Source organism: Bombus fervidus, chromosome 6, assembly GCF_041682495.2.
Source record: "Bombus fervidus isolate BK054 chromosome 6, iyBomFerv1, whole genome shotgun sequence".
In the NCBI taxonomy this organism is placed as follows: Eukaryota; Metazoa; Arthropoda; class Insecta; order Hymenoptera; family Apidae; genus Bombus; species Bombus fervidus.
This window is the reverse complement of record NC_091522.1, coordinates 6,260,281-6,273,472: the sequence shown is the minus strand read 5'-3', so window position 1 is coordinate 6,273,472 and position 13,192 is coordinate 6,260,281. Positions and strand designations below refer to the sequence as shown.

The 13,192-nt window shown below is 36.8% G+C and overlaps 1 protein-coding gene across 7 annotated transcripts in view; it reads left to right on the top strand.

The window, feature by feature from the left end:
* Positions 1-13,192, top strand: part of LOC139988428 (rho guanine nucleotide exchange factor 17) — a 67,429-nt gene that overhangs the window by 16,854 nt on the left and 37,383 nt on the right. For all 7 annotated transcript variants that reach the window (XM_072005860.1, XM_072005859.1, XM_072005858.1 and 4 more), the window contains exons 3-6: positions 130-777; positions 2,047-2,283; positions 2,990-3,488; positions 11,783-12,199. In XM_072005860.1, coding sequence (XP_071861961.1) covers positions 130-777; positions 2,047-2,283; positions 2,990-3,488; positions 11,783-12,199 — 1,801 coding nt within the window. The remainder of the gene's footprint in view (positions 1-129; positions 778-2,046; positions 2,284-2,989; positions 3,489-11,782; positions 12,200-13,192) is intronic.

Here is a 13,192-nt window from a genome sequence, read left to right as displayed (position 1 = left end):
AACCACAGTTCTCTCGGCACAATTTTCCTCTAGACTTAAACGTTCAAAGCAATTCAAATAAATCACTTAAATAAACAAATAAATCAACAAAACAAATAAAAAATAAATAAATAGAAAATTTTTTTTCAGGAAAGCTTGCCGCCATCGAACTCGCGGGAAGAATCGCAGGAAAGACGTCGAAAGAGGAGTTCTCGGGAGAGCGATTCTCGCGAAAGACTGACGGAGAAGAGTCCGGAAAACGCGACGCTCGATCTGAGCACGAGCCTCGCCGACTGCTGTTGCATCGGTCCACGTTCCCGTTTGCCGTTGCCAAGGATCCCGCCGTCGGCAACGAACGTCGCTACGTCGTCGACATACCCGTTGTCGTCGTCGACGTCGACGTGCGGAGCAAGCGGTGGAAGCGGTGTAGGTGGAGCTGGAGGTGGCGGTGGAGGAATTGGTAGTGGACAGGCTCCTTTTCCTGGGCCTCCCACGTTTTCGAACAGCCGTGTTGCCGGCGTGGAACAGCCGGCGACGCTAACGACGCCAACGACGTCGGCGCAACCGTTGGTGAACTCTAATAATAACCGAGGGATGCTGCAAACATCGGTGGGGAACAGCACTGGCCAGCACCATCAAGCACAATCGTCCGCGGCTCTAACAGCGGCGGTACCGTCGTCTTCGTTGCCATCCACTTCGACATCGTTCAACACATCCACCGCCGTTCCGACGTTGCAGTCCGTCTCGGTACCGCGCCAGCTAGCACAGTGGACCAAGCATCAGACGCTGAAGCTGCAGGTATTTCTTCGAACGTTCAAGACATTCGAGGAAGATTTGCTTGCAATGATTAACGTTGCTTCTATTCCTTTCGGTTCAATTTGGGTTATCTTTCTGGTTAGGTTTGGTCAGGTTTGATTTGGTTTGATCCTTTATACGTTGATTTGTTCGTGTGTAAATGCGAAGTGGATCGTGGATTATGAATTGTCGATAGGATGTATGAATATACAATAGGTTTATATACTAGTTTGAGTAGATTGGAGTTTTGTGATGAGAGTTTTCAGTCGCGTTCTGGAGGATATTTTTGGGAATACGTTGATCGGAGGAACGCTTCAGAGGCTGTAGAAAAACTGTTGTGATTTCGTAAGAGTGAGCTGGTTCGTAGGAATTTGGGACGACGTGTCTTCGACCTGAGAGAACGCTTTGTGTCAAAGCTCAAGAGGTGGCTTACAAGTGGTAGAGGTGTAGTATTTTTAATGGCTGGAGATGGAGGTCGGCGTGGAAGGTCTCGCGAGGATTGATTATTATTTATTTCCTTCCATTTCTCTTTTATCTATATCCGTCTCGTTGAACGCCAGTATTTCTTTTGCTCTTCTTTTTGTAACTGTCAAGAAAGGAAAACAGTAACGGATCGAGAATAATGTATTTGACAATTCGTGGATTTTGCAATTCTTGGCTAAGCCAGATTAATTTTCAATTGACAAGGAACGAGTTTGCCTTTGTTGAATTTTAGTTCACCTGTTAACTTGGTTCAACCTGTTAATTTGGCTTGGTCGAATTCAAATGAGAGATGATAAAACAGAGAGAATAAGAATTGATCGCCGGGCAAGTGACAAGCCTAGAGAATCGAAAAGTCGTATGTGTACGATACGTAGGTGTCTAGTCGAAGAACGATATTCTATTTTGGTCGTCATCTGTCTTTTCCCTCGCGGCAAGCACGAGACAGCGCACGCTGCGCAGCACGGTCGATCCAAAAATTGGTTTGGTCGCGAGTGCACGATCTTAAAAAACTTATAAGAAAGAACAGAATCGAAAAACCTAAGAAAACCTTACAGTCAAAGCTAAAATTTTAATTTCACAGACTAACCTTCCGCAGTTTTCTTGAATACAACAGGCCACTTAAATTTTGATTACTATTTAAAAACACTTTTGAGCACTAGCTTAAAAACTTATTAGGTAAAAAACGAAGTAAAGATATTATTAAGTAACTCTGAATTTTTTTACAATTTATAGGATGAAAGTTTGGTTTGCTAATATTATGGTGATAAAAACGTAATCTGTTCTATTCAGGAACCAGCAGTGATAGCGGTGGACCGATTGCATAGGTTCCGGTGGAGCGGGGGCGGAGGAGGAAGTAGCAAAAAGTCCTCTTCCGGCCCCCGGAGCGAAAAGGCCGAGCGCCTTCGAGAGCTCACCGAGAAACTCAAGGGACCAGCCCCGGTACCACCACCTAGGAGACCTTCGCGGGCTCAAGCATCCTCTCCACCCCCCAGTGGGTATCAACCACTCTCACAGAACTATCCTCAGGTAAGTGGAATTTGTTTTCTAATTAATAAATCTTTGTGTCACTTCTAGCAACTTCTTACTTTTTCCACTTTTTATCTTTCCGCAGGAAGAGAGACTGAAAATCTGCTTCTGTTTTCTGTTTTTTTAAATAATAATTTATATTCACTCGTATGTGAAATAAGTTCACCGAAATTTATAAAACAAATATGGTATTTGATGATAAATGTTTTCCTTTGAGTTTTTAGATCTTTTTCAGCATTCCTTTTTCCGCTCAAAATTTAAGATATAACGATGAAATATTATAAGCTATTAGTTCGGATATTTAATTGGAAATATTATAATGGAATTTCATATTAAAAAGGTTTAAAAGATTCTTGTTAATCACGTGATTAGAATATTATATTAATTTCCGTGCCACTAGCTTCATAAAAAATGCGTAGTCTTACATTGCTACAAGATCTCCAATGTAAGGCAATTCTTGAATTACCAAATTTTCAGATTCTCATATTATATAATATTACTGTTTATCATACTATAATAGTACTCGTTGTTATTGTATAAAAGTACTGTTTAGAAAATACTCAACCTAAGAAGTTCACAATATCAAAGTCTCATTCACCACGATGATGCGACTAACAATATATTTGAAAACACTCAATAGATGCAATATATAACTTCATGAATAAAAATTCTATCATTTCAACGAACAACCAATTTTTTCCTCCAGACAATAAATCAAGGATGTGGTCGCTGTGATGGTCGACCTTCTTGTCGAAGCTACACGTACAGTGAGGGTACGAGTCATGGGTCTGGAAATCAGCAACACCAGCTAAAGACGATCAACCGGTGTGACAGTGTCGGTGACGAGTGTTTCAGTGAGTCGAGTAATGACGCGTGCAGGAAGCTATGTAGCGACTCGAGGAGATCCTCGCGGTCGGCCAGGCAACATGATAGGAACAGTGGTGACGTAAGTGACATCAAAAACGAGCTGAATGCCAGTGCGGACGGGGCGAAACACCTGAGACAGTACAGTGATTCGGTGGTGGATAGTGGTACGTGTGTGGACGATTTGTGCGACGATCTGAACGCCTCATCCGGGGCAGGAAACGAAGGCGAAGCCAGGGATGCGATCACAAGGTTGGAGCCCAGAGGGCCTCTTCTTACGTTTCACAGAGCTGGTGTGCCGTTTAGGAGCGCTTCCTTCGGCCAGGTGGACTTCAATCAAGGTAATTGATTCTTAATAATCCAGTCTTAATTGTACACTGTTAGGTTGTATCTAATATATAAACCTCTCGATATTGCCTGAACATAAATTTTCAGATGCGTTTCAAATTTTACCAATATAATAACGAACTTCGTGTCTCATTACAGTGGGAATGAAAATTTTAAAAGTTACGTGCAAAGCAAATAATATATCTGTAAAAATTACTTGAATGAGCCATTATACTCTTAAATACCGACATTAATTTATCTTCGTATTAGTAATTTTTAATTCTACTAAAGAAACTACAATGAGGAAGCTCAAGTCGAAGCGATCATTAGCTTATAATCGCGATAGGTTTGTAGATTTTGTTCGCAGGTATCATATCCATAGGTATAAATGATCATACACCAAGCGGTAGAAGCATTTGAATGGGCGTAGCAGTGGGAGCAGAAGCAACCGTAAGAACAGTTACTCCAAAGCATTCATTGTACTTTGTTTCCGTGTTTATCTTTTCGGGTCTTCACCTGCTCGGAACTGGTTCTACTAGTCACTCTCCATAAAAGGTTCTGCTTTACTTCTTTACTCGAGCGTTATTACTCTAGTAGGTTCAAAGAAAAACATTTTGTTTCCGTCTGTCCGATGAAACAATATGGGAATTTGTCGACAAGTATTCTTCCGATTGAAAGGAGTTAGCAAATAATATCCATTTTTATGAGAAATTACGTTTCTAGTTGAAATACTTGTAGTAATGGCGTATAAAAATGTTAATAAAATTACTAGAATTATGGAACAATATATTTCATGATAATTCCGTGTATTATAAGAAATTAAGTTTTCTTGTGAACTTTAATTTCTTCTGTTTGTTAAATTGTATCTTGGTATGAGAAGATCGTTATTGATATGCATTATTTCTTGTTTCGATTTTCTCAACGCTTTTCCTAAAACATCATGAATCTTTTTAGTTGTTAAAACCTTAAGTTAGTTGTTAAGGTTTTAACAACTAAAAGATTCAAATACAAAAGATCTTAACATAATATTAAAGCTACAAGCTAATTAAAATCTTGGTATTTTTCCCAAGCTTGGCGAACGAACCAGTGTAGCATATAACAAGAAAAACGAATAAAAATGAGATGTTCAACTCCATCCTTATCGTTCATCTCTAGTTCCCAAGCAAGTATTTTCTCCAAGGCCAGCCAAAACATTAAACGTTCCACGTATCATGATCTTCGAAGTTCATTTAATAACGCCATGAGCGCGAAGTCGAAAACAAAAAAGAAAAAGAACGAAGTTAAGAAACGCGAAGATAAAGCGCAGAGATAAAATGCGGAGATAAAGCGCGAGCTAGAAGTTACGAGTTACATAACGGGACGCGATAATGTTACGGCCAATATCGTTTCGTTTTCATTCCGAAACACGATAAGTAATCGCCCCTGTGGCGAACGCGGAAATTTGGAAGGAAAAACATTGTCAATTAATTATATGATCTGTATACGGCCGATTGTGTACTTGTAAATATTGGCCAGCAAGTCCGGCGGCTGCGCGCGAAAATGCAGACTCGGGCGGCATGGCGGTTAGCCAAATAAACACTACCCATTATGTCTATTATTATATTCATGTAGGTGTCGGTTTGTATAACTGAGGATAGGGACAATCTAAATCCGTAAAAAGCAGCGAATATCTCGCAAAATGTTCGTTCGTTACTGGAAAACATTTTTCGTGTGGAAAATGTTCTTCATTCTGTTCTTTTTTTACTAACCATTAAGGTCAACGTTGCGTTAACACATTTCATTTGCAATCTTCTTCAGTCAATTTATCTTAATGGACTCTGTTTTCAAACATTGTGACCATGAGCGGGAGTGTGCTCACTATTGTTTTTTCGTCACATTTAGTTTGAAATTCTTTTACCGTAATCGTAAGTTACAATGCCAGTGCAGTTTCAAAAAATTTCGTATAATATACGCGATATACTCATGAAAATTGTCTATACTAAATGCTAAAATACTTTCATGAATCACTTTACATGACGGTTTGTATGATTAAAGATAGGAGGAATCTAAATTCGTAAAAATATCTCACAAAATGCTTCTTCATTATCGAAAAACATTTTTAGTATAGGAAAAGTTTATTTTTTTACTTTTTCTCTTAAACATTTTGTCTTCTACCTCTTTCTTTTTCTTCTTCTTGCGAATACGAGTCTGCTTTCTAAATTTCACGCGTGTTAAAGAAGCCTACGTCCTAAATTCACTCGATACACCGTGTGGCCATATTTTATTCGTGAATTCCAGTCCAATAATTTTCGAGAATTCCGAATGCTTTTCCTGTACGAAATTTCTCACCGTCTGGTATCGATCGATGTTTAACGATAAACAGTTGAATCTCAATTTCGATGCAATTCAAACCAATTCGACGCTTTACAATACTGTCGCAATTTCAATCTGTAGGAGTACGATTCGATGCCAAAAACTGTTGAAAGTTCTGACTAGTTTTGAATTTTAATGTTTCGATAAGTTTTGAGAATCGTGGAAGTCTTGAAAATCTTTATAGAGCGCAATGTTTTGAAAACTTGATGAATAGGTAATCAATATTTCACGTAGAATAATGAAGATAAAATATAATAGAAGGTATTGTAGATTAATGTAAGAGATTGTACTGATGTATAATCGTAGATATAGTTGAAGATATAAGATACTAAATATTCATTAGATTTTAAAGGCTCTGAGACCGATCAAGATTTCCAATCAAGATTTTCACAACTGATCGAAGTATTAAGAACTCGAGATTTTCAAAAATAATTCAATTGCATTCGAAGAAATTCGAATTCAAAATTAATCGAGGAATAAACAATTTATATAATACGAGTTAATTGATTCTTCCCACAGTACTTCGCATTTAGATAAGTGGATTCTGCCGGCAACATTCAGACATTATGTGATATTTGGTTTCAATAAAGGGAGTTGTACTGTATTTCACAGTATATCACTATACTTTGGATATTCGTGCATTTAAATATGAAAAATCATAAATATATCAAGTTGAATAATAGAACTTTCGTATAATACGCATAATATATTTATAAAAGATATCTACAAGTGTTCAAATACTTTCGTGAGCCTGTGTATATGAATTTGTACCAAAATCCATAGTCTACACGTTATTATCAATACGCGTAATCCCATTGTTGCGTTTCATTTAATTTATCATAAACGGTTTCTGGTCTTCTTGCGAAACATGAAGTCTTTATACGCGCAGTAGCTTGCAACGAGATATTGGTTTCATCTCCTCTTCCAGAGAGGAAGGAAGAAAAAAAGAAGAGAAGTGAAGAACGTCTATACACAGTTTACACTCAGTGCCGAAAATAGTAAACGCTTTTCTAAAGATCTGGATTTTTCGTTCCGACATCGGTAGTCGCATAACATTGACTTTCGTCTAGATGTACAGTTACAGCCCTGAACTACATATCGAACGAAGGCAGCTTCGGTTTCGTAATAAAGAAATAGAAATAATAGAGATATTAGAGAGAATCGGTTTCCGTTGCACTTGTATCGCGAACGACCTTAAAGATAATGCATTTTATGTCCATGGCCTGAATAAGAGTATTATTTGCTCATGTAATTATTTGAACAAATCTTGTCGCATTGTGTGGTACATAGTTGGCCAAAAGGTAATCGATGGCACTGGCAAAAGGAAAATACGATTTGTGTATTTCTCCTATTGTGTTCATGCAAATACTTTGTATTACTGCATATGTGATTTATTTGGAATTCTTGATTCTGGAAGAATTATTTGTAGAAATTAAAGTCTAGCTTTTATGTAATATAGTTATCACTTATATATATAATATAAGTAATATATATATGTAATATAAATATTACTTCTCTTGTAAAACCTTTTTTCAAGGTTATTTTTCTTCTTATTAGATATCTAACACAATGACAAATTCAGAATATTTAAAAAAAAAAACGCTACTGTGCATGAACCAGATATTTTGAAAGAGAAAATCTTTGTTTTAAGAGAAATATTTACCGAAGAGCGATTGATGCATTGCAGAAAGTAGTCAGTGTAAATCTTCTTTTCTGAAGTTTAAAAAATAATCGCAAGTACACCCACAAAATGGACGGATTATGTAATTCACGAATGACATTACAACAAGCTTCTGATTAAAGAGAATCAAACAATCTGTAGTTCTTCCCTCTTTGTTGAAAAAATATAACAGGAATATCATTAGTAATTTTTACGCTACATATTTCTTTTACCTTTTGTCCGTATAGTTTGGAGTCCAAATCACATTCATGAGAAGTAGAGAAAGGTATTGTTAGATTGCTAGACTGCTAGACTGCACATATCTTTGTGTGTCACTCAACTACGAAAAGTCCTAAAACTGGACTACCTTTATTTAAGACCTTTATTTACCAAGTACAATATTACAATTCAAAATAGAATTGTTTCGATACGCATCTTGATACGAGCAATTCACATAAACAAATTTTTTTAGAGCTGTCTAAAATCCAGACTATTAGCTATGTAGTAAAAGGAAAAAAGTCGTTTCATTATTAGATATTGAAGTAATTAGCAATTTTCTATTTTAGACTTTTTTCGTTTCAAAGTATAAATCTTTTTATTTCACATCGATTTACTGAAAAATTTTGTTTCTTTTTTATAAGAAAGAAAATTTGAAAAAAAAGGACGCCAACGTCTCAATGTGTAACAAGGCCGAAGGCGTGAAACGCGGCGAATCGCGTGCGTGGCGCAAGCCGGAAACGCTTCGAGCTAACACGCCAACAAATCTCTTGCGGGACACCTTTTACGTTCGGAAGACGGTTTACGAGGACGTGTAACTAGGTATCTTCTGAAATACAGCTACGGTCCACGGATCTTCTCGGCCATTAACAGCGGGAGAACGTTGAGCATTCAGAATGGAGGAAAAAGAGATCGAGAGAAAGCAGCGGTAGATAATAGATTTCCTCTTATCCGACTATCATCGTCCGACAAACGAAAAGAATCATACGCGATGATAGTGATTACGATCATGAAGTTGACGATCATGTTGCCTCCAGCGACGATTGTTCTAATGAAAACGACGCACGGAAACTGATTATGATCTTAGGTGGAAAATAACTGAAAAAGAATGAATTGCGGAGAAAGGAACTCTTTGTTGTACGGTGAAAATGTTTCTTATGAAATGGAAACGGGTTTTATGATGTAAAATGATTTTCGCAACAAATAGACAGTTTGTTGTGAGAAATGGATGAATAAATAAATTGGTAATAAATATTAGATTAGATATGTTTCTCTTTTGAACTAAAATACTAAAATAATTAAAATATTTCTTTTTAGAGAGTAATCTTAGCATGCTTTCCGTTTATGGTTTTCGTATTGGAATCTGCTGAATAATAGTTTGAATGCTACATTCGGAAAACGAATAGTTAAATCGCATTATGTTCTTCTTCTTTTTAGATGATATTAAGTAAAGCGAAAAGCGTATGAATAGATGATATGCTGGAGCGTATAGTCTTATCGTGTGCATGCGTTCTCAAGTTTCACTATTTTTCCTATCCCGATATTTATGCTCAGGAGAAGTTTTCTCATATAGAAAACTGTGAACTAAATTAACGGATGTGTGTTTTACCGCAATGAAAAGATTTACATAGCGGTCAATTTGACGTTTAATTACTGTGACGATAATTACGGGAAGGCCGGGGTAACACGAAATTCATTATGATCGTTCTCGATGATTTACAACATCTGTTGTAATTATCGGTAGATTCGCCGTACGATCAACAAGTTCCTTATTACTTTCAATTTTCACAACGTAAGATCGTATTTTCAGATATGTAGAATGCGAAACTTCCTTCTCGAAATGCTATTAAAATTTGCATAGAAAAATAGTTTCTTATTAAAGGAAATTTTAATATCAAGTCGTAGTAAATATAACAAAAGTCGCGATCGTCCAGAAGATCTTTAGTAGTCTGTACCGTATATTTATTATGCTATTAGATACAGATTACGCTATGAACAGAATTTGTGCCAAATTAGTAACACGAACGTGCTGCGTTTCCTTAGACAGCGAATAAATTTGCTGCATGCACTTGGAGCGTGTTTATTAGCGCACAATATATATACTCAAAAGCTAAATTATCGCTAGTAATCTACTATAGTTTAGGATATATAATTTCTAAATAAATTTTACTACTCTTTGTTGAAATTTTATATGAATCTAAATTGTCTACTCGACAGAAAGTACCAAAAAATATCTAATTCTTTTTATCAGTTGTTTTATGAACTTCAAATTATATATATATATATATACATGTATTATATTACGTTAATTATATATATGTAATATATTTGCATATATCACTCTATATTACAATTTATAATAAGAACTTGCGCAGTACGAAAAGATTATGATACAAGAACTCCAGAAATAATAATTATAGTATTTATAATCCTAGAACAAAATTTTGCAATACGAAAAAATTATGACACAATAATTTGAGATAAAAATCATAGTATTTATAATTCTAAATAAGCAATTTACATTAAATATACAAAGAAATTATATGGCATAAGAACATCTTTATCACTTCAATCGAATGATCATAATATTGGATTTATTATAATACGTTCCTAAAAGACAATTATTTCAAAGCACGGATGTTTCTTAATTGAAATTATGTCAATCAAATATCCATGGCTAAATTGGATAGTTAAATTTTAGAATCTTGTCAGTGATATTCTATACAATATAATTGATAGAACGGAATAACAGAAGCTCCGAAAACGACAGAATTCGTCTCTTAATCGGTCGCTATATTCGCGGGAATTCGGCCAAGACGACGTGCTGTCGGTTTGGAACGTCACCGAGATCTTCGTTCCCGTTCCCACTCGTACACTCTGTTTATTATTATTGGAATGGTCCACCTCCTCGTGTTAAGAGCGCTGCCAAACTTACCTGACACTCGAGGAGGTAATTAGAACTTGCTCTCTCTTTCTCTCGTGGTATTGCTCACCGCGATGACCTCGCAACAGCCACCGGTATGCGAAAATCCGCTCACGATCCTATTAAAAATCTACTCTCGTCCGTTTTCTACTCGGTTAACACGCGATCTACCAATGTGTATTTTCTTTCTCCGTTTCCAGGTATCTCTTGATAGACAGTTCGATTAAAAACCAGTGATTCATAGTCAGCAAAGGTGTTCGGGAACGATTGATCCGGCGGAAGTTTACTTTTGATTTTTACTGCTGCTCTCTTTGCTTTTTTTACTCGAAAAACATGCTACCGTTTCGTTCCGTTCTGGATAATTGATAAGCTGGAGAAATTGAGCAATAAATATTGAACCAAAGAACAGCGTTTTCTTGTATAGAGTTGAGATAATATTTGAAAATCAATTTGAAGTGAAATATTAAGATTGGTTGTTTTATACATAAATTTGGAAAGTTTTATTTTAAAACAGTGATCGTATGCTACATAGAATTTTAGAAGGTAAGCAAAGTCTATTATACAAATATTGTATAGACAGAATAGAGTTTAGTATAGTTTTCTAAAGAAATTATTAATAGTTATTTTTACTTGTCAATATGAATCTACTTAGGTATATACCATATACTCTGTCGTGTGATAGATGAGTACTCATCTGTTTCTTTTCATCAAGTTTCTTCAGCTGTTGATTTTAATACGGCAACTAGTAATTTTACAGATAAAGATCGCTGCACAAGACTTATCGAATTAGTTTACAAAGGTTTAATTAATTGCGTTATTAATTTTATGACATCTATCTGTGATAAATATATAGCATATATTAGAAGAGATAATACAGTTGATAATTCTATTACATTGAGAGAAAAGAATAAGATCTTTTTATTTCGTGTTCCGGTTTCGAGAAAATTAAGTTTGAAATCCATCGAGTACATATGCACTCGTTGCTATTTCAAACTTAATTTTCTTAAAAACGAGGTTTCAAACGAGAAAGCCCTATCCTACATTTCCGACTGTAACTTAACTGTACTGTATCCTTTATCTCCTCGGTATCACTTTTATTTAATCTATCCAGGAGTTTGTCTAGTGCAAACTAGAAATAGTATTTTTCAAACAGGATCTTACAAAGATATATAGTAAATAATCCTCTTGAAATCTCATTGAAAATAAAATATACAGAATAAAATAGAATATATTCACAATCAAAAATGCTACGAACATTTTGAACAGACCCAACATTTGTCCATGTTGAATAACTTTCTACTTGTTCTAAAATGTTTGATATAAATTATAAAAACCGTCATATTTCATAATAATAACGACCGAATGTTGTGTTCCAGTTAGTCGACAGAAGGCTCAGCCAATAGCCACATCGAATCGCACAGAGAATAAGGATGTTCGTGCAAGTACGTTACCACGAAGACGAGGGGACGTCAGTCCAGTGGTTTCTACGCCACAGAACAGCCCTAATCGTCAGAGTCCGAGAACATCGACGCCTAGCGTCGACAGCGCCGTTGGTTCCGCGGAAGGTCTGGGTGTACCGCAAACCGGAAACGTTGAGGAGATTCGACCGAGGAGCGATGGTTCCGACAGTCTGGCAACTTCCAGTGCACTCACCAGCCCAGAACCGCCGGTGCCAGAAATCAACGAGCCAAGAGTCGATCTGGTGCAAGCTGAACCTCCTATCGAGATCGTCACATCTGAACCCGTTTTTCCGCTCGTTGAAAATGCGCCCATCGAAGAAACCGTGCAGAAAGGTAGGTTATCGTCGAGTATTATACAAACGGTAGAGTTTTTTTTTTTTTATCTAAAACTTTAGTCTTTGTTCAGATCAGTCGAGTTACCTGAATTTTTTAAATTTTATAATGTTTAAAGTTTATAATGTTCGTTAGGAACTAAGGTTGTTAGAGTGATCTATTTCCCTATGACCTGTCGTATCAAAATTATCGTCTAAAGTATAACTTCTTATTCTTCTCCAAAATATAACTTCCTCGAATCGACTCATTCAACAAATTCACCAGACTTTTCTTGAACAACGTATACAAGAGCAAAATCTAGAAATCCACGAGTATCTCGAATAAGAACGGTCATCGTAAACGCGGAAAACAGCTGAATCCGCGGAACTGCTTCCTTCCATGTAGCAACAGTTTGTTATTTGGCTGATTTCGTCTGTGGAAATTGGCAACATAATATTACTAAATCCGACATCCTCGCAACTTGTAATTTTAATTTAATGACTTTATCCGTGCCAGAATCGCACCTTCGCCGCGATTCACCCTCTTCTCATCTTCAATACTCATTTCAACATTCGTTTCACGTGGCTTATCACCCTCGCGCATTTTAATAGAGAAACGTTTCACCGTATGCTCGCGGAGGATTCAACGACCCACGGGTCCGCTCTTAATTATCGGATATTCGTTGACATGTTTATCGAAGCATCGACTGGCAAGAATTAGGAATCGGCCGTTGAAAGTCCGCCGGTGTAGTTGATGTATTAGATTAGAGCATCGAATCGAAGCGGATGAGCCGGCCAAATATTTTCGCCTGCCCCAGTGTGGTGAACAGGGGTAAGGGAAAGAAGGACTATTTTTGCATCGACAGGAGTATGGGTACAAAGGTGCACCCAAGTTTCCACTTTATTTCGCGTGGCTCTATTTTCGGAACGGTGGGTGCCAGGGTCGAAATAGAAATTTCAACGTCATCGAGTTCTACCCATCTTCATTGATGACTTCACGCCCGTTCACTCTGGT